Raw genomic sequence first — 21,633 nt, 5'->3', positions numbered from 1 at the left:
TTTGAGCAAATTGTACTGATTTGACACATCAATTGTAAATTGCCAAATAATTTCCGTTTCGATCCAATGTTAAAATCTTTTTCAAAAGGTTTAAAACTGTTATATTCAGTCAGAATAATATCAAATAATTCATAAAGTGACTAAAACCGCCCCCTACTTGCAAAATTACACGAAAATTTGTGATAATTTAGATGGAAATGACGAGATTCGACTTACGCGGAAATTCGAGATACGCGGTATTTTGCGGCCGTTTTCAGTCCCCATTAACCGTGTATCTCGGGGACCGCCTGTATAACCTCCCCTTACTTGCAAAATTACACGAAAATTTGTGATATTTTAGCTGGAAACCACGAGATTCGACTTACGCGGAAATTCGAGATACGCGGTATTTTGCGGCCGTTTTCGGTCCCCATTAACCGTGTATCTCGGGGACCGCCTGTATCTTCGAATCGGCGTAAGTCGACAACCGTGTAATTCGGGAACAGACTGTAATGAAAATGCAGCAATTCCTTCTGTCCTGGCGTGGCCACGGAGGTGACAAAATGTTGAAAAAATTTCAACTTTGTCAAAATTGCTTGTCAACTGCAAAAAAAGAGCTTTTCTCGTGGCCGCACCAAAAACATACACAAGAGCGACAAAAAGCTCCTACATCTGAATATCATCGATATTTTGTTTAAGAAGCACTAACTAGGTACATAAATCAATTATACGGACATCACACGAGGCGTAAACTCAAAAAGTTTATGCTTGATTTGTATGGGAGAGCGTAAACTTCCAGTCAAAAAATTATAGGGTTGTACGGCTGAAATCCAGTTTACGCCAAAGTTTACGATTCGTGTGACGTCCGTATTAGAAACATGCATTTTAACACTTTTAGCGTAGCAATGGGTCACAACTGCGCCAAATAGTTGTTTGTTTACGCTTTTTCGCGAACGTCAAATTTTGTTACTTTTTGTAAAATTTGTCAGCATTTTGTCACTCTCATGGCCTTTCGCCTTGTTAAATTGACCTGTCACCGTCCAAATAGACATACAGCGACAACGTCACGCGCGACGACTTCGCGCGCGACAAAAAGTAGCTCAATTTTGCAAACAGAGCTACTCGTCGCGCGCGACAATTTTGCTTCATCCGAAATAATCGAAGTATCTAGTTTTTTTACAAGCCAGATTAATGCCAAACATAAAAAATAGATTTGAACACATTTTAACCTATTTTTGTTTGTTTTCAAATATAAAACAAGTTGGTTGACTGAGTCAAATGAGCTACTTTGATCTACACAGAGTCAAATTTAGAGCTATTTTTCGTCGCGCGCGACGTTGTCGCTGTATGTCTAACTGAACGGTCAGTCAGAACATCAAAACCAAACAAAGCGGTGTCCTCTTGCTCGTGATGCGCGTAAAGTTAATTTGGTAGGCGCTTACAAACTCTTCGGCTAAATTTCAGGTGAGATTTCGGCTTACAGGATTAATGAAGCAATTGTCAGCAGTGTTAGTGTGTAAAATCTTAGCTACAATTCACTGAGCTTGCTGTAATTTACTCAACCATCATAACGTATTGTGGCAAATGACAGTATGAAAACTGCATCAAACAACATAAAACATGGATATAGTTGGTTTTTGTTTGGACTGGAAACGCTGCAGCAAAGAAGGAAGACGGCTCAGTGTTTATTTTTTCATAAGATAATTAATTAAGGTAATGTGTTAATGTTACATAGTTTACCTAGCCAATCCGGCATCGTCAAGGCGTTATCGGTTGCCGTATATACTTTTTCGGGCGACGTAAACCATCAATTGAGCACTATAATTTCTATTCGAGCCTTGTGAAGTATGAATCGGGCGGCATAGTGCAGAATTTAAGTGGCCTGTAAATCGTTTCAGTAAACGAGCTGTGATATTGGTTAGTACCGAACATTATTGAATGATTCAGTAAACATTCTCTTTACAGAAAGGATTACTGAATCTTCAGCTAAATAAATTTAACTTAAAAAAATATCTATGTACCTTTCCCTTCGCAATAACCCAATCAATAGTTGGCACACAATCGATGCTCAACCAGTGAGTTCAGATTATTCTGAAAACAAATTCTGCCGACCCCGTCATACCAACGTCACACGGAGCGTAAACTCAAAAAGCTTAGCGGAACTTGGGGCAAGTGTGCCACCTTAAGCGTTTCAAGTTATAACTCACTAAAACGTGTTTTTCAATAGCCGGTTTAAATCTCATAACCATTTTACATCTATTTCCTCACTTATAAATGAGGTTCGCTTGAAAAAAGTGCAAATAAAACAGTTTTTGAAGCGTTTTAAAAAGGGTCCAAAAAGACGTTGTTTTTTGGGCTATGGGGCAAGAGTGCCACTCGTATGGGGCAAGACGGCCACCTGGTTAAAATAACCGTATTTCTTAGATAATTGGAAATTATTACGTTTTTACCACTAGTGTATGTATTCCTACATGTATTTAGTCACCAATGAACCCTTTTTGACCACCAACTGTACCACAATATGGTTTGTTACTGTTCTGTTTTTCTGGCGTGGAATCCGCTCACAATAGCGCACCATCCCAAGCTCCCGACCACGCTGGTTTTCGCTGGTCTTTTCGGGGATAATTCGTTAACGAATTATCCCCGAAAAGACCAGCGAAATACAGATCATTTTCGGGGATAGTGAACACACGTGAAGGATGAACCCATGCAAAAAAGAGCTAAAAATAGAAATGAACATTCGGATTCATTCCCTTCCCTCATATTCCAATTCATGCTCATGCTTCATCCTTGATGCTACCAACCACATCGCTAATTCTACTTCGAATCACTTTGCCAGTTGCGCCACCATATTATTATTCATGATCGTGCTATTTGCTTGTTTTGTTGTATGCAGGGGTACTAATACTAAATGAACTAAAAGAAATAAATAAAACAATAAAAATAATAGATTGACTATTAAACACGCATTGCTAACAATGAGTAAAGGGGTCTGAAGTTACTGGAGCTGCATGTTTTAAAAAGAAATCAAAACTTAAAATCATCAATGGAAACAATAAAAATGGAATTGAACTCATGTCGACCATGGTGCAAACATTACACCACTACCATTTGACCACTACTAGTTCATGAACATGATTCGTTATCTATCAGTTTTAAACCCTTCAAATATAGCACAATGAACAAAGAGATGTGTAAAAGTTCATCGATGCGTGTGAGAGAGTAGAGCTGATGAATAGAAAGAGATGGCATGAGTTTATGTTCATTATCCCCGAAAAATTTCGCTTGGGATTCCGCAGCACGCTGCAACAATGTTTACATTTTTGACAGCTCGCGCCTATGAAAGATGGTGGCACACTTGCCCCAAACAGAGATGGCACACTTGCCCCAAAAGTTGTAACTTTTTTGAAATTGAATTTTTCAGTGACAAAAAGAAAGTTTTTTTTCAACTAACCCCACAAAAAATTTCACGTTTTCTCAGCTATACGGTGGTGTAAATATTTTCTCGGTTGATTGTTCGCATGATTTGTGAGAGCTTATTTGGTTGAATTAAAAAATTATAGTATTCTGCTCAATTTTGAAACTTAACACAAATCAGTTCAAAACAATGGGAAATATCGATTGATCTATATGAAATTCGGCTCAGTATACCTAGTCATTGGAAAGCAACCAACTGTATACACAGTTGATCATTAAACTTAAGTTTTTAAGGAAAAATGCTTGGTGGCACTCTTGCCCCGTATGGCACACTTGCCCCAAATTCCGCTACGCTTGATTTGTGTGCGAGAGGGTAAAATTTCCGTCAAAAGATTATAGGGTTGTATGCATAGTGGGTAGAAAGGAGGTGTCGTCATGTAGAACAATTGGGCATCGAGGCTTTAGAAAAAAGTTGTTGTTGTTGTTAGTATGGTTTAGAGAGGCTTTGGCTCCTGCGGAGTTCGTTCGCCTCTTTCTTTAGAAAAAAGCACAAAACCAGGATCGACGGCAGTTGTCAAATGCGACGAATGTTGCTCGTATTTGGATATGATAAATGAATTGTTTTCGTTTGCAAAAATAAATTTTGCATCCACACTCCATAAATCGGCATTTTACACGTTATAATTCAGCTGCTGCCTGTAAACAAATATCGACGGCTATTGTCAAACTGAATCTCAAAATGGCAACATGCCAAACGCTAAGAAGACACCTCCTCTATATTCCACCTTGGTTGTATGGCTGAAATCCAGTTTTCGCCAAGGTTCACGCCTCGTGTCACGTAGGGTAACTGTACCAGTTTTCGGCACGCTAGTGCAGCAGTTTCACAAAAACTGCTCACAAATTAACATTTTTTACTATTTTTCATGAAAGAGATGTTATTCTGATTGATAAACTATCATAATATGTTACAATATCTTTTATTTGCCGGTTCAAAGCTCTTTTTCATAAATATTCGTAAAAATGCAAACATTGCTTTTGCTCCTATTTTCGGCAGTTTGTTCCTATTTTCGGCAGGTTGTGTTCCTATTTTCGGCAGCGCAAATACGGGTCAGAAAATGTTCTATCTATGTAAATATGTACAAAAAATGTTTAAAGCAGTTTTACACTCTTACTTTCCTAATACTGATGTTAAAAAGCACTTTAATTAATAATTTTATGTTGCTTATTTTGGCCCATTTTGACAGCCATTTTGGTGCGACGTTTAAACAGAGCAGCCATTGACAGTTTGATGGTTATAGCGTAGGGTGCGAACTGGCTTACAAATATTTATTTTTCTCTTAAGTTAGTGCATTGTTTGTCGTAAAATTGGTGATATTTGGTACAAGAAAGGTCATATTATGTGTCGACATACGCATTGTAGTGTTCTGATAAATTTTTAAAGAAATATTCAGCCAAATCCAAGATGTGTTATTGTTCCGAGTTTCGGCAGGAGCACACAACATTGAGCTGTCAAAAATGAACATTTACTGTGTACCTATTTTTGGCAGCATTTAAAATGAAAAATAACTTGTTTATCGTGATTTTAAAATTCCGAACTAGTTAGAATAAATTAAACAAGCATAAACTCTTTAATATACACCACTTTTTCATTGTTTTACTGTTCTGATTCTCTTAATCACAAAACCTGCCGAACCATTGGCTGACAGCAAAGCTGCCGAAAAAAAGCACAATTTATTTGATATTTTGAAAAATACGTAATGAAATGGTGTGAAACTTCGTATGTGAATATCAAATAATTACACTTTCACTACAAAATTGTGTTTTATGAAATTTTTTACCACTGCAATTTCACGTTTTTAGCTACCGTGCCGAAAATAGGTACACTGCCGAAAACTGGTACACTTACCCTACGTACTTCAGACACAAACCGGTCCAGAAAAAAAACGGCAGTCAGAGTTCGTTAAAATCGGGAAAATGGTCGAACACCGTAGAAAGTTGTGAAAATGGGGCAAAATGGGAAACCTTTATTTATGACTTTTTTTTAATATGAAGGATAGATTCCAACACTGAAAATCGTATTAAGATCGTTTCAGACGTTATTTTTGCCTTTATCATGTAAGTTTCACAACCCACAATTAAAAAAAATCAAGAAAATACATTTTTATATGAAGAAAATACACATCAACAAAATGTTGTTGTTTTTTTTTTTTAATTTTCGAGACCATTTCGAAAAGAATCCTTTGGTCTGTGGCAGTCATCCGTCATCCGATGAGATTTTAAGGCCTTATTAGACGGAGGAAAATACAGTCTGTTCCCGAGTTACACGGTTCTCGACTTACGCGGATTCGGAGATACGCGGTTTTATAAATTTGACAGATTAAATGTCAAATCAGTACAATTTGCTTCAACTTCGGTGTAAATTGCACTTTTGCTAACAAATTGAAACAGCTTAAAAGCCAGAAATATTATAATTTTCTGCACAAATCATATCACATAGATGATAAAGTGTATAAAAGTATTAATTTAAATCGAAAACTGCGAGTAATAAATAGTATTTTAGTCAAAAAACGTGAAATTCGACTTACGCGGATATTCGAGTTACGCGGATTCGTCGGGAACGCAGAAACCGCGTAACTCGGGAACAGACTGTACTGTCATTCGATTTTGGAATCTATCCTTCAAACAGGGTTTGACAGATAGATGCCAGTCGGAAGATCGGAATTCAGCATGCTCAATTCCGATTTGCTCGAGAGTAGATTTCTACTGTCAATGTCGGTATGAGCGTATTGAATTTCTTAATCTGATCTGATTCTTAATCTGAATCTTAATCTGATAATGATGAATCAAAACAACAAACATGGGAAACAATGAATGATTCTTTCGTATGAAACCAAACAAAATCAATAAATTAAATAATAAATATAAAAGGTGACAGAACAATTATCTTGCCTTATTACACGTACGAGAGGTATTTTTGTGCCAAAGTCTTAGTTTGACAGATAAATGCCCAACGAGAAATGACTGTATTTTCCTCCGTCTAATAAGGCCTTTATTGTACGTGCGGTCAAGTGCTATTTCGATTGACATTTCGGTTATTTTATTATTTGTTTATTTAATTATTTTTACTCTATGGTATAACCATGGGAATTCGATGGTATTTTTTTCAGATCGTTTCAATAAAACATAAATAATAAAATACATAACATAAAATAATTACATTGATTAACATAACATAAAATAATTACATTGATAGATAAAATCGGATGCGATGATTCAACGGAATCACAAAACAATCCGTCGAACGACGAAACCGCACATCCGGCGTTATCTTTCAAATCCCATACAAAATGTTGACAGACCCCAAATAACCAAATCGGCCTTAACCCACTGTAAAACCACTTCAAACCCACGAGGGTTAGTGGTGGTCGATTCAGTCGTTAACCCACCAAATTTTAGAACAATCGGAGCTGTCAGTTCTAATAAGATGTATTGACCTTGCCCACGCTTGGCCCACCTTTTCCAAACATGTTGACGATAAAAAGATGGAGCAAGTGCGAGCTAAGGTCAATATGCCGAACACGAATTTAACACATTGATTACTTTAACTCATTCACTTACATCACAACATAACTTCGGCAATATTATAAATCTATAAACTATGCACTGGCCAGCGAAATGAAAGAGTCCATTTGCAAGTAAACAAACACACGCATCCACATCTTACACAAACATGTTTCACAACAAATGAACTTAAACACACAAGTTTCATTACTTCCTTTACACAATTACACATTTTGGGGTGATATATGTCGAGCAAATGAATTACGCGTGCATAAAAAAACTGATTTTAACAAACATTGAAGTGGCTGCTTCTGGAGATGTGTGGTTTAACCCACCAATCTGACAGTTTTTTGGCTTTGTTCGATACAACTGGATTTTTAGTACAGGAAATTGGTGGCGTTTTCGGTATCTTGGTTATTTGGGACCTTTCGATAAAATCATTTGAAGTACTGTCATGTCATGGTACTGTCATAAATAAATGGTTTTTATATATGATTTATCTGATGAAAGCAGAGACATTAGATGTGTTTCTTAAAATAATATAAAAAAAATTATAAAAAATGATTTTCGTAGGGCAAAATGGGCAGCTAATATTCCAGTAATCAGTTTTTATTTTAAAAGTTTTAACCGTCATGTTTACAACCGCCTACCTTGGTAAGTTTCGCATCTTTATTCCAAAATATTTTTGGACTAAAAAATCGTATCGACTTGAAATTTTAAAAATGCCTCATAAAAGATGTTTTCTACCCATGTGCCAAAAATAATAAATATCAAAAATGTTTAAATATTGTTTTTAATTATTTAAGTTAATATACCCTTCACATGTACAACCTCCTACCCGGGTAGGCCATACATTTTGTAAAGAAGAATCATGTTTTTCGTGGTTAAAAGAGTATATCTTTTGAATTACTGGTTAGATTTGAATGTAAATTGTCTTACAGGGTCACAATAATGTTTTATAAAATATTGTTGTAAAATTAGAATTTTAAAAATCCTATCAATATTTTTTTCAATAAAAATGTGCTGTAACTCCAACACCCCAACCGGCCTTGCCGCATGTTCCCCGCATGAAATCGCCTCTTTTAAACTTATACCAACCACTACAAGCAAACGAAATAGAATTGACTGAAAGTTATCCATATAACCAACATACCGAAAACGCCACCAATTTCTTGTACTAAAAATCCAGTTCCATCAAACAAAGCTAAAAAAACTATCAGTTTGGTGGGTTAAGCCACACGGCCACAGAAGCAGCCACTTCAATGTTGTTGAAGTCAGTTTTTTATGCACGGGCAATTTATTTGCTCAACATGTTTCACCTGTGTTAAAATGTTATTTAATTGTGCAAAGGAAGTAATTAAACGTGTGTGTTTAAGTTGGTTTGTTGTAAAACATACATGTGTAATATGTGTATATATGTGTTTGTTTACTTGCGAATGAACTCTTCCATTTCGCTGGTCAGTGCATAGTTTATAGACTAAAATCACTGCACTTCAACTTCAGCAATATTATAAGTGAATGAATTTAATCAACCGAGGAGTTAAAATCCTGTCCAGCATATTGACCTTAGCCAACTCTTGACTAAACATTAAGAGGCGAAAGAACTTCGTTGGAGCCAAAGCCTCTATAAACTATCCAAACTACAACCTTGACCAAACTTTTCTTCAAAACATTTTTGGAAAAGGTGGGTTTAGGGTGGGCAAGATAAATACATCGGATCGGAACTGACAGCTCCGATTGTTCTAAAATTTGGTGAATCGACCACCACAAACCCACGAGGGTTTGAAGTGGTTTTGCAGTGAGTTAAGGACGATTTGGTTATTTGGGTTAACACACACATTCATACCTTTGTTATAGTGTTACTGCCAAATAGGAAAGGGTGTTTTGGAGCGCACCAATGGCTCTGAAGCCGGCTCCGCACCCACGGCTCCAGAGCCGGATCCACACGAACAGCTCCGGAGCCGGCTACGCACCAACAGCCCCGGAGCCGGCGGCGAATCAATGGTTCCGGAGCCGGCGGTGAATCAACGGCTCAGGACCAACGGCTCTGGGCTACCGTTTCAAAAGAGACGGCATTGTATGATAGCGTAAAAAACGAATCTATCTTCTCGCAAGTGTAGAAGCTAACACCCATTGTGATTGTGTGATTGTTGAACAAAACTTATCGATTTTTTAAAAGATAGATTCCTATAGTTTCCTTTCAACATTATTTATTCAGCTAATTATGCATCTTCCGGATTGAAACTTTATTGAAAATGATTTTTTTTGGAGCAATCTGTAAAAACCGGCTCCGGAGCCGTGAGTATGGAGTCGTTGGTGCGGAGCCGGCTCCGGAGCAGCTGGAGCGGAGTCAGCTTCGGAGCCGTGGATGCGGAGCCGGCTCCGTTGGGTTGGAATGGAGGAGGTTCCGAAATTGTCTGGAGCCGGTCGGAGCCGGTTTTTAATAAAACATGATGAGCATATTTTATAGATCGTCAATATATATTTTTATACCACAAGCAAAACAATTGAAAAATGTATATAACTTTTGAAAGAAAGGTAACTTAGAAAAAGACTAATCATCCACTTAAAACATGCGGCCTGGCCAGTTATGCTGGTGGAGTTAGAATACATTTTTAATTGAAAAAAATATTTATAGGATTTTTAAAATTCTAATTTTACTACGATATGTTATAAAACATTATCATGAACCTTTAAGACAGTTTTCATTCAAATCTTACAAGAAATTCAAAAGATATACGCTTTTAACCACGAAAAACATCATTCTTCCATACAAAATATATGGCCTACCCGGGTAGGCGGTTGTACGATTATGTGAAGTTTTTTGGCCGTACACAAGACGGTTAAAATATTCAAAAAAAAAGTCCTCTTATATTCTACTATTTGATTCTGTTTCATTTATAACTGCTAATATTCTTCACGAGGCTAATTGAAAGCCTTCGTGGGCCGCCAGTGGCCCGCGGGCCGTATATTTGACATGTCTGGTTTAGATTATTACCCAGGCGCTTTTGTTGTGACCTATTACGATATTACTCTATTGTATTGACGATTCACGTTTTGATTATAAATGCTCATTGTGTCGAAACTATATCAATCTTTCCCTTAATACCATCGTGCAAAACATTTTTTGTTTTAATAGATTTTTAATAATAAAGCGTTTTACGTGATAAATAGCAAAGACATAAGATAATGTAAAAATAATTGTATTTAGTGAAAAATTCAAATGAATTTTCTGTTTAACTGTTTAACACGTCCATTTTGTCTCGTTTGCCCTTAATTAAGGTCTGCGCATTAAATTGCGCAGATTTTGCGCAGTATCTGCCTAGATTCATGCAGAGGAAACTGTTCGTATTTGCACCGCGGGTTGTGTTACCTCCACACTTACAATCAAATCTTGTTTATTTATAGTCGCGGGTTAGCAATGAATATATTGCTAGGCATATATAGGCTAACTAATTATTTCTTTTTTATAATTCCATTGATGAATCTTACTTATTTTTTCTTCTTTTAGCTACCAATGAATTCAGAAATGCACATCAGTGAAACCAACACCGCTGCCTCCACCACCATCACCACAAGACGGAGCACCAGCATCGCTAACCGTACTGTCCCAACCACCCTACGAACGGTGCAGTGTGGAAATAATGGCAAGGGGACAAAAGTGTTGCTTTTCCCTAAGCCCGACTACGCCACTATTCAACGCGCAATTCAAAAGCGATCGGTAGCCTATGAGCAACCGGAGCCTACCAAAAAACTAAAGGTACAAGTGGAGAGACCAGTACAACAGTCCCAAAACCGAACAGCACACCAGCCAAACAGTTCTACCGGCTTGCCTATTGACAGCTCCTCACGCGATGATCTAGCCGATTTGGATAGCGCGTTGTACTCGCCGCCAGAATACATTGTCCAAAAAGTTATGGGAGATTGCACCGAAGACACCATTACGGACCCCCTCTCCAATCCTTGCCCCGTCCCCGTTTCGATTGCTTCTGACCGCTCCACAACAGTCGAGGCAACCAGCCTCCATCCCATCTGGGTGCAGTCACCATCACCACCGCTATCACCACATTTTGTATCACTAACAGAATCGTCGATTCAGCCGTTGGAGCGACCTCTTGCTGCAGGAGTCGTAGATCCCAATGCCGTTCCAGCTCCTACCGATGTGCTGCAGCTGATAGCCGAGCTATCAGCCACTATGAATCGTCGCTTCGACGAACTAGCCGCGCAAATAGAGTCCCTACATAAAGGAGTTTCCGTCGTTCGGCAGACCGCGTTGATTACGGAGGCTGTGCTAAATCGGGTTCAGAATGCGGCATGTCCTAATTTGGAGGGAAGTGCTCCTCCCATCTCGGAGGGCTTCATAGTGCAGCCCATACGATCGAAGGAGGAGCTCAACGCCATGGAGCAAAAGTTGGGCGAAAAGCTTTACATGGAAGACTGCGTGGGTTGGCTACAAAAAAAGCTGGTGAGTCCGCTCATGAACAAAAGGCTCATGAAAGCGAAGAACCTGGTGTTCGATGCGACTTTTGCTAAGAATTGCCGGTGGTCTGCACGGAATAATAAAATTGCGTTGTCGTCTTTTCCTAACGTGTGTGAGCTGTTCCGGAGGGCTGCATCCACATCAACAGCCTCCGTTACACCATCAGACGTAAGTGATTTTTTTACACGTGTATTGCGTTATGTAAAGTAATCCGGTAGGCTTTATTTAGTTTATTTAGTATAGATGTGTTAGTAGTTAAGTTAGGAAAAAGTGTATTAATATACAGTTTATTGCATATGAGACACTTTAATTTTATAAATTTTCTATTAATTAAGCTTCTCTTCATGAGCGATTGCTTCAATTATTCCATTGCGTGATCAGGTCAAAAGGTTTTTTTAAACAACACCCACAGTCTGAAGACAGCGCCACAGTAGGTTTGCAAAATTCACCTTGTCGGTTGCAACACTCTCCTATTTCATTGCAAATTTCCACAGTATGCTTGCAAAATTCTTCTACCAATTTGCAATATTCCCCTCAGCGGTTGACGGTCGGCAAACTTTGCGTCCGAAAGAGCCAAATTATTCAAAAAAGTTCTGTTTAAGTTCTATGAAAAATTTTAACGGGTTAGAGCCACCACCCCGACATTAAAGAGCCGCATGCAGCTTGCAAGCCTTATTTTGCGTAATCCTGCCCTAAGTGATTGAACTATTCGCTTATATGATTCGAACCCCTGTAAATTGATGTTACAGTCACAGCCCGTTGCAAAAATTTAGAGATATTTTCAAACTAGAATTTTTATGCTATTAGATTGCTATATTATATTGCTGAGTATCGATTTGGCTTTTAAATAGAAAGATTGTTATGAATGGTATGTCATATTTTGGCCTAATTATTTTAAAATCATAATTTGAAGTTCAATTATTGATGGTACACATATGATTAAAGAAACAAAACCACCACCTTAGAGAGCATAATTGAGTTTAATCTCCCCTGTAGCAATATTATTTCAGTTATTCGGTCAGAAAATCAAGCGGTTGAATGAAAATTATACCACACAACTCCTCGATTGCAAAGAAACACTAAACAAATACAATACCAAAAAAAGCATCGGAAAATAAAAAAAAATCACAAAACATGACTGGAGGAGTAGTACAAAAGGAAGAGTAGTAGAAATACAAAAGATAGACGAACGAATGATATAATTGCTGACCTATTTTGTGGAATCATTGGATGCCCGGGAATATTGAAAAAATAAAAAATAATAATAACTGTTGATTTGAACCAACGCAAGATGATTCACGTGAGAACTAGATTTAATGATGAAAACGCAGAACGAATTCTATAGCAAATAGAAAGAGAATTATGCTGTCAAAATTAGGAATAAAGAAAAAGCTAATTTCAGAAATACGCAATACGGATCGAATGAACCCATTACGGTAATGACGCGCGATTTCAATGCACGTGTAAGCCAGTTTGAGTTTAAAGAAATGACACGACAATTTAGAGAGCGAATAAGATTCGTATACTGTCTTTCCCCGAATTACGCGAATAATGCGTTCAGGAGACATTCGCGTAGTTCGGATTTTCGAATATCAAGTATATTTTGGCTGTAAAACGTGATTAATAATGATTTTTTGATTGAATTTAGTTCATTTATGTAATATTTTACTTACTTAATGCAATTCGTGAAGAAAATTCAATTAATTATGTCTTTTTTGTGACTGAAATTTTTTGGATAAATTTCAAGTTATTATTCATGTGACAAATGATGGAGAAAATTGTACTGATTTGGCAAATAACAGCAGGCGATTTCGCATTCCTTCCATCAAAAAGATCCAGTCATAGAAATACAACACCTCACTACTCATAAAAAAGAAAAGAAAGCAAAAAAGAAAACAGCCGTTGCAAAGACGAACTACACTAAGGACTTCATGCAAATTGTTTACATTTCATGTTTTTAAATGCCCATAGTCCCAAGTGAAATATTTCACTTGCGTTATTTGCATATGCGTTTCACCGATAAACGCAAGGTGGATTTCAAAATATCAGGTGGTGGACTCTAGTGCATTTGGACAATTCGTCACTTTACGTAAGGTCCCCAGGATTCAAACACTGTTTACATTTTTTTAAATGGTTCATTTAATTTTTATACCACATTTTTTCGATTAAATATTCTTTAAAAATATATTTTGGGCTTTCCGGGTTCAAATTTAACATTAAAAAATAGATTTAAGTGTGTTATTTTGTGTTATTCCGTAAATTTATTCTATATTTCATTGTGTTTTAAAAATTGTTGGGGATAAAAACTAAGAAATTACATTTTTTTTATTTTCGCATTTATTCCTCATTATCTACGAGTCGTATGGATAATTTACGTATGATTAGAACTCATACTCACATGATTTTACATTTCGTGCATAAACAAATCATCAAATCTTTTGTTAATATATCTCATTTTTTACAATAAAATCAATAGAAACACAAAAATGCACGTAGTAATAAAGAAATCTTTTCTATTTGCTACACTTCGCGTGCGGAAACCATTGGTTAACGGTTTTAAAATGACGTAAAGTCCCTCAACTATGGCGACCCACCAAAGGCCCTTATCCACCACCTGATATAATTAATCCACCTTGGATAAACGAAACGATTGACAGGTGCTGTTTTTGTGTGTATTGGTAGGGAATTAGATCGCGGTAATAAGCTGCCATAATGATATTCATCTTGTAACCGACCACGAAGGAGAAACGGCTCTCGACAGCGCGCGTTAAAAATAAAGTTTTGTAAAATTGTGGAAGCGTGTTCTGGTTTTCATAAAAAATATAACACAACGTAGGGATTTGCGCGATCACAAATAATCATCGAATAACATTAAATAAGTACAGTGGAACCTCTCATAACGAGTTTAATTCGTTCCAATGACTCACTTGATATGCGAAAAACTAGTTATGCGGGAGGCTCTGTTCAATATCAATTTGCATGAAAAGTAAAATAAATAGATTCAAGTCAAGAAAAGTGCAAGTATATAGCGATTATATGCATCATACGGTACATCTCCATGTAACAACAGTAATCCTTTGTTAAATTCTTAGTATCGAAATGTTTGCATTCATAAGCAAGTAGATCTAGGATGTATGCAAGAACACACTTACAAATACACCTCACACTCGTTAAACACGTGCTTCTTAGGGAGGTACACTGCACACTAAAATCCACGTCCTGCCCACGGACCCAGCCGGAGAGAACCTCCAATATTAGGGGTCCAATATTAGGGGTTAGTTTTTTGTATGGAGTTTGACAGTTGGAGGCTGAAATCATGTAAACACTCCATACAAAACCACACAAAAAACTAGCCTGCAATTTTCAGTCTAGATTATTCTAGCCACAAAGCTGGAATTAGATTGGAGTGCCTGCTTGAAAACACGGTGTTGTTTACATTTACCCCAAGATGCATTTAAGAGATCACGTGGTGAAATCTAGAGTCAAAGTGTATGTAGTGCAGGTAGTCTCATGGTATATTTTTTATAACCAAATTTGAATATCACTTTTTGACAGGATGGGTGAAAAATTTTGTTCAAACAAGCTTTCTGGATGATTGACGAATACTCAAAACACTCTTAAAATTTTCATTCAGAAGCAGAAACGATAAAAATCAGCCTTCTAAATTCATACACCATGGGATAAGCCCACCTGTATATTATACCCACTTAGATAGCTACTCGAAAACTGCTATCCAATCCAAACAGCTGACAGGCTGAAATTTCAGACTATGAACTTAAAACGGAAAGGGCCCCATTGTCAAATAACTAGAAAAGAAATGGAGCAATTTAACTGATGAACCTACTTCCCTTACTCCACCTGTCGACAAGCGCAACAAAACTCTCAGCTCCGCTATCTGCTCTGAAAAAAGTTATCTGGATGTAGAGTGAACGCGCCCACGGCCAGCCGCAGCTGTGTTCAATTTTTGTACGAATTGGTGGGATTTGGGCTGGCAGTGGGTGTTAATGTGTCACCTCCCTTATACTTTTCTTCCACACTTTTCCTTTTTATGTCTTACGATTTTGTTTTTTTGCATACTTTGCAGCCTCTAACGTAATTTTTAATTTCTATCTTCACATTCTTCCATTTATATTTTTCTTTAATTTTGAGATATAATCGATATTGTCCGACATGTCCTCCCGAAGGTGACATGTGGTAGTTTTTTAAATATGTTTTATTTCCTCCTTTCTTGAAATCCATTTTGATGGAATAAAAGCAATGATCTCTAAACCAGAAATGGCCTTTTCTGCGATTCCCTTTATGGTGTGAAGAGAGTATTGTCTGAATAGGGCATCTTTTAATGAAATTGAAATTTTGTCACGATTGTATTATTTTGCTATTTGTTGTACTTTTAGAAGAGCAGATTCTAGCGCCTGACTTCCATCTTCATTACAATGAATTGTTGTATTCCCTAACTCCTTGTTGTAATTATTATTGAAAACTGTTATTTTTGTTTTGCCATATTCTGTTTTTGATAGGATTTTCATAAGTTTGTTTACTTCTGTTAGGTTTTTTGTTTGCCAAAGTGTTGGTTTAGTTATGGATTTTTTTTCACCTTCCTTTAATTCTGGAGGAAGCTTGAAGTTGTTCAGTCTTGTCATTGCTCTTGTTTTTACTGCTAGTAATGATTTACCATTTGTTTCGTTTGCAGTATTCTTTTGCATATGTTTCGATTTGTCTAAATCAAAGAAAATTCTTGGTAGTGCGTGCGTGCTCCTGTGTTCGTTTTTCCTTGTACAAATTCCACTTCAAAATCGAATTTCTTCAGGTCTTACCTCATGCGTGTTGGTTTTGAAGTAGGATTTTTCATGTTGAATAGATAGGCATAGGCATTGTTTTGCTGTTAGCTCTTTTTCTGTAGTTGGTATAGATTTATCTCCTATATTTTTTTTAAAGAGCAAAAAATGATTGTGTTTATTCATACACTAAAGTACATCGATCGATTCAGTTCAGTAGAGGAAATCTTAACTAGGTTTCCTGCTTGTTGGTGTTTACACTAGGGGTTTGAACTTACAGTTCAAGCATTTCTTTTGTTTGAAAGGGAAGAAAATAAATGTTGTCCTTAATTACAGCACAGAGTGGCTATTTAAGTGAAGCTTTTAGCTACTGAGAGGATATAATCCAAAATGATTGAAATTGATAGGAGAAGAATATTGACTAAAGCGGACTATTCGAACTACCCTAACTTAACCTTACTTATGCCTAGTTTTAAGTTGGACCCGACAAAACACACCATGCGCATTTTGTCTATTCCTCCACAAAACGAAGGATACACACGTGCAAGTGTCATCGTGTAGATACTGCTTTAACCTTATTTGCGATATAGGGTACTAAAATAAGTTTCTTATACTTTCCGAATACGAATTCATACAGGTCTGTCGAAGTCGATCTAGGATATCCTGGATCTTCTCTTTTAACATCGGCAAACCAGTTTGTGCATGTAAATCTGTGGTGGGGTACCGATTTGGCAAGTTCATTATTTTCAAAAACCTGTTTTGAATTGATTGTAACGATTTTAGATTTAAATTAGAACATTTATGCCAAACGTTGCATCCATAGATTATCGATGGCAAAACAATCTGACTGTAAATAATAAATTTGTTTTCCAGTGACAAACTTGATTTACGCTTGATGAGAGGGAATAGACTCTTTAACATTCAAGTTGCCTTGACTTTAATGTTTTGGACTTGATGTTTAACGTAGAGCCGCTGATCAGAAACTATACCTAGGTATCGTGCGGTGGTTGGCTATGGAATGTTAGTGGCACCCATTTTAACATTTCCGCTCTATTGTGGAAGTTCTGGTGCCAGTTCTGTATGGGACTACTAGGGTTTGAGTTTTGTTGGAGTTTATATTAATTTTCCAGTCGATCAGATACTTGACAAACGTGTCCAGGCCTCTCTGAAGTCCGGTACCAACGTGTCATAAGGTCCTGCTTGAGCAAAAGATGGCAATGTCATCCGCGTACAAGGCCAGATCCGTGCCTGACCTCAGTGAAGGAACATCGGCTGTGTAGCAATTGTACAACAGAGGACCGATAACACTCCCCTGTGGTACACCCGCACAATTAGAATATGATTCGGATTTTTCCGAATTCACGTAAACAGCCGATGTTCGTTCACTGAGGTAGTTTTGGACCAAATGAACCATGTAGGTACACATAACCTTGCAGTCTGAGTTTGTTAATGAGACCATTATGCAGGACGCTATCGAACGCCTTCTCCACGTCTAGAAGGGCTATGCCTGTGGATTTCCCACTTGTTTTGGCATTGCTAACAATGCTAACAAGCCTCCTGAATCCAAACTTTACGTCAGGTAGGATGTTGTTAGCAGACACGTGGGTCTCCAATCTTGTGTGAATTATCCGAATCCGAATTCGAATATTTTGCTAATGGCACTCAATAAAGATATAGGACGATAACTCGATCCCAAGCATGGGTCTTTTCCAGGTTTCAGCACTGGCACTACTTTAGCAAGTTTCCAGACTTTTTTAAAATATTCCAATTCTAAGCACCTGTTAAACATCCTTGTTAGCAAGATGGCAGTGCTGTAACTAACGTGTTTGAGCATAAAATTGAATATGCCATTTGGTCCCGAAGCCTTGTAGCTAACACTGTATTTAATGATTTTAAGAACTTCCTCGCATATGACACGGTCAATCTCTGTGATATCCACAGGTACAAAACTAAACACCCTCATGCTGGAATGAACAGCATCCTCAAACAGGTGTAAGTTTCTACAACTATAATCACTTTATCTATAGTGTGCAGGAGAACAGTTTTGTTGGTATACAAGAGTATTAGGAAAGTGAGCTTATCCGATCGGATGATCCTATTTATACCTTCTCTCTCTCTCGCCTTGCGCTCGTGCGCCTATTCCTTCTCACGCACCTACGCACTCTCGCGAGGCTACGCATTTATTGCGCTCATTTTGCGTGTCCTGCCCGACTCGACCGTTATTCGCTACACTCTCTAACTTTCTAACTTGAGATCAAGGTGGATTTAAAAATATCAGGTGGAGGACTCTAGTGCATTTTGATAGTTCGTCACTTGACGTAAGTCCCCAAGATTCAAACTTTGTTTACATTTATTAAATTTGTTCAAATAATTTATCTACCCCATTTTTTCGATTAAATATTCTTTAAAAATATATTTTGGACTTTGAAAGTTCTTATTTAACATTAAAACATAGATTTAAGTGTGTTATTTTGTGTTATTCCGTGAATTCATTCTATAATTCATTGTGTTTTCGACAATTTTGATATAAATTAAGATTTTTTTTTTTCAATTTTCACATTGATTCCTCATTATCTACGAGCCGCATGGACAATTTACGTGAGATAAGAACTCTTACTCACATGATTTTAAATTTCGTGGCTAAACAAATCATCAAATCTTAATTTATCTCAATTTTTCAATAAAAACAATAGACACACAAAAATGCACATAATGACAAAGAAATCTGTTCTATTTGCTAAGCTTTGTATGTGGAAACCAATGGCTAACGGTTTTAAAATGACGTAAAGTCCCTCAACTATGGCGACCTCCCCAAAAGACCTTATCCACCACCTGATATAATTAATCCACCTTGTGTTCCGTAACAGAGGGTTCCCGAGCTGTTGGATCAAGGTGGATTTAAAAATATCAGGGGGTGGACTCTAGTGCATTTTGATAATTCGTCACTTGACGTAAGGTCCCCAGGATTCAAATTTGTTTACATTTATTAAATATGTTCATATAATTTATCTACCCCATTTTTCCATTAAATATTCTTTAAAAATATATTTTGGACTTTGCAAGTTCTTTTTTAACATTAAAACATACATTAAAGTTCGTTATTTTGTGTTATTCCGTGAATTCATTCTATAATTCATTGTGTTTTCGACATTTTTCATGATAAAAACTAAGAATTCTTTATTTTTTCAATTTTCATATTAATTCCTCGTTATCTACGAGCCGCATGGACAATTCACGTGAGATTAGAAATCTTATTGATCTTATCGATTGATCCTGAAAAAGTTGAGAAAGCAGTATACTTTCTGGAGTCCTTGTGTAAGGGTATCTGGTGAAACCCGGACATAAGGACCGAGGTAGTAAAATATTTTGCTCTGCCTAATTGGTGTAATATATCACCGATTCTAGGTAGCGGGAACTTATCAGGCACTATTTTTTTGTTCAACTGCCTGTAGTCTACTACTAATGTCCATTTTATTCGTTATCGCCAGATATTTTTTGATACCAATAAAATTGGTGAATTATATGGAGAAACCGAATGCTCTTTTACGTCATTCTTAAGCATTTTATCAACCGGATTTTTTATCTCGTCACTTTGAAAATATATTTGCTTGTAATTTGGAATGTAGCATGGTATGATGTTATCTTTCAATTGTAACGATTGCTCGTAAAAATTATTAGTTGGGATTTTATCATTATCGGTGCACAAAATATCATGGTACTCGGATAATTTTTTTTTCTGAATGAGGGATTATATATTTGGGGACATTCTGACTATCGATTTTGCTCAATAATGTTTCTGTTTTAGATTCATTTGTTTTAGAGTTTTTAAATTTTTATTTTTTCTGAACATAATTTATTAAAGGGGGGGGGCAATCTGGGGTTAAAATGAATCCTTTTCAATATACAAATTACTCAGAGTTGCCACAAAATACTCCTGGTAATATTTCGATCGTAAGGACAATAGAGTCTTTAACGAGGTTGAGCAAATTTATCTTTCGAATAACCTCACTGTGTACAGGCAATATGAAACTATCATTAATACTATCTTCAATAGGGTTACTGATTATAACACCGTTAAAATTGAAATAAAAAGCCAGTGCTCGTTATCTATAACACATCTATGTTTAGTGAAAAAATCTCATCCCAAAATACCATCCGCTTTGATATCTATTTCTGCAGGAATGATATAAAAAGTGTGGTCAATAGAAGCATTCCTGAATGTTACATTAGTGCTAGTAGTTGCTAATGTTGATACCGATTCGGTTGTTATACCCGTAAGGTTTATCCTATTTTGCGCGTAGACTTGCTGTGTTGGTTTTATTTTATCAGCTTTGAACAATGACACGTCTGCTCCCGTGTCGATAATTTCTACTTGTGATATAATTTTGATAATTTGTATAATTTTGATAAAGTTACTAGCATTTAAGTGTATAATGTTGACCAGCGTTTGTAGGTTGCATGATTTCTTCTAACGCCAGCGGTACCCTTTAAAATTTTTCCTCTTCTGCTGCTTGTGAATTGTACCCTCTACGACTTTAGAGTATTTGTAATTGGAATTTTTGTTCTGAAAAAGTTATTGGGATATCTTCTATTTTGGTATCTGTTGCTAGTTGCCTGATTGTTCCAAGGGAAGATCTATTGGAAACACATCTATTATTTGTGTTTGGGTGGAATCTATTGTATGTGTTCGGCGGGTATTTATTACGAACGATTTTTTTATTGTCATAGTAATTTCTGTTGAAGGCTAATATTTGTGAACCGTAGATATTCCTTTCGTTTTCTAATACTTTTTCCGATGCATCTGAAACAGATGCGAATTGACCTGCTTTTAGAACAATTTTTGTTTCCTGGTTATGAACTTTTCAATCAGAGCATTAATCCCATGCTTTAATGACATGTCATTTGCAACTTTTTTCGGAATGTGCACCTAACTAATACACCTGTTCTCACTTTCCTCTGAATCGTTATCCGGTGGCTATGTTTCGCAATCAACTACGTCTGAATCGTTGTCAGCTACGTTTGGATCTTTTTCAGCTTCGTTTGGATCGCTCTCAGCTACCTTTGGATTTTACGTTAGCTCGCGCAAATTTTGTTGCGGCGCATAGTTTATGTTTTTAGTGACCGCTTGGCGTACCTCACGATTCACATCATAACAGACGATATGAAAAGCAACAATTTCATATTGTTCTATGTTTGAACCCAATTGAGAACTTGTGTTGAAAACCCATTATTAGGCAATGAATAACAATTGACAGATTTGTCGGCTTCTACGCATCAGAATAGATTCGCAAACAGACCGTCCCTCCATGGCATAGAAGGAATATCCGGCTAAATCTCGAAAGCTGGAACATGACTGAAAGACCACGAAGGTCGTTACGCCAAAAAGAAGAAGATTGTGCATATTTGTTAGGAAAACTTGGT

General features: G+C 36.9%; 1 protein-coding gene and 1 long non-coding RNA gene across 5 annotated transcripts; one reads left to right on the top strand and one right to left on the bottom strand.

Moving 5' to 3' along the window:
- Positions 1-1,327: 1,327 nt before the first annotated feature.
- On the top strand, positions 1,328-14,234 carry LOC120958281 (uncharacterized). Of its 4 annotated transcripts, none has more exons than XM_040380962.2 (2): positions 1,328-1,443; positions 10,469-14,234. In XM_040380962.2, exon 2 carries the CDS (start codon positions 10,475-10,477, stop codon positions 11,645-11,647), a length of 1,173 nt encoding a protein of 390 aa, XP_040236896.2. In that variant the 5' UTR covers positions 1,328-1,443; positions 10,469-10,474; the 3' UTR covers positions 11,648-14,234. The 4 variants fall into 4 exon arrangements, with proteins under 4 accessions (XP_040236896.2, XP_040236898.2, XP_040236897.2 ...); XM_040380964.2 differs by lacking the exon at positions 1,328-1,443 and adding an exon at positions 1,593-1,692; XM_040380963.2 differs by lacking the exon at positions 1,328-1,443 and adding an exon at positions 1,796-1,896.
- On the bottom strand, positions 1,546-9,531 carry LOC120958282 (uncharacterized). Its single transcript, XR_005752026.2, has 3 exons — positions 2,001-9,531; positions 1,720-1,885; positions 1,546-1,634 (listed from the first exon to the last, which is right to left on the bottom strand). It is a non-coding gene; the product is annotated as an uncharacterized LOC120958282 (long non-coding RNA).
- Positions 14,235-21,633: the final 7,399 nt, after the last annotated feature.

Source organism: Anopheles coluzzii, chromosome 3 (genome assembly GCF_943734685.1).
Source record: "Anopheles coluzzii chromosome 3, AcolN3, whole genome shotgun sequence".
Lineage (NCBI taxonomy): Eukaryota > Metazoa > Arthropoda > Insecta > Diptera > Culicidae > Anopheles > Anopheles coluzzii.
The sequence above is the reverse complement of the archived record's forward strand: the minus strand, read 5'-3'. Positions and strand labels throughout refer to the sequence as shown.

Coding starts and splice junctions, on each gene's coding strand:
- LOC120958281 (XM_040380962.2), top strand. CDS start 10,475: ATGAATTCAGAAATGCACATCAGTGAAACCAACACCGCTGCCTCCACC.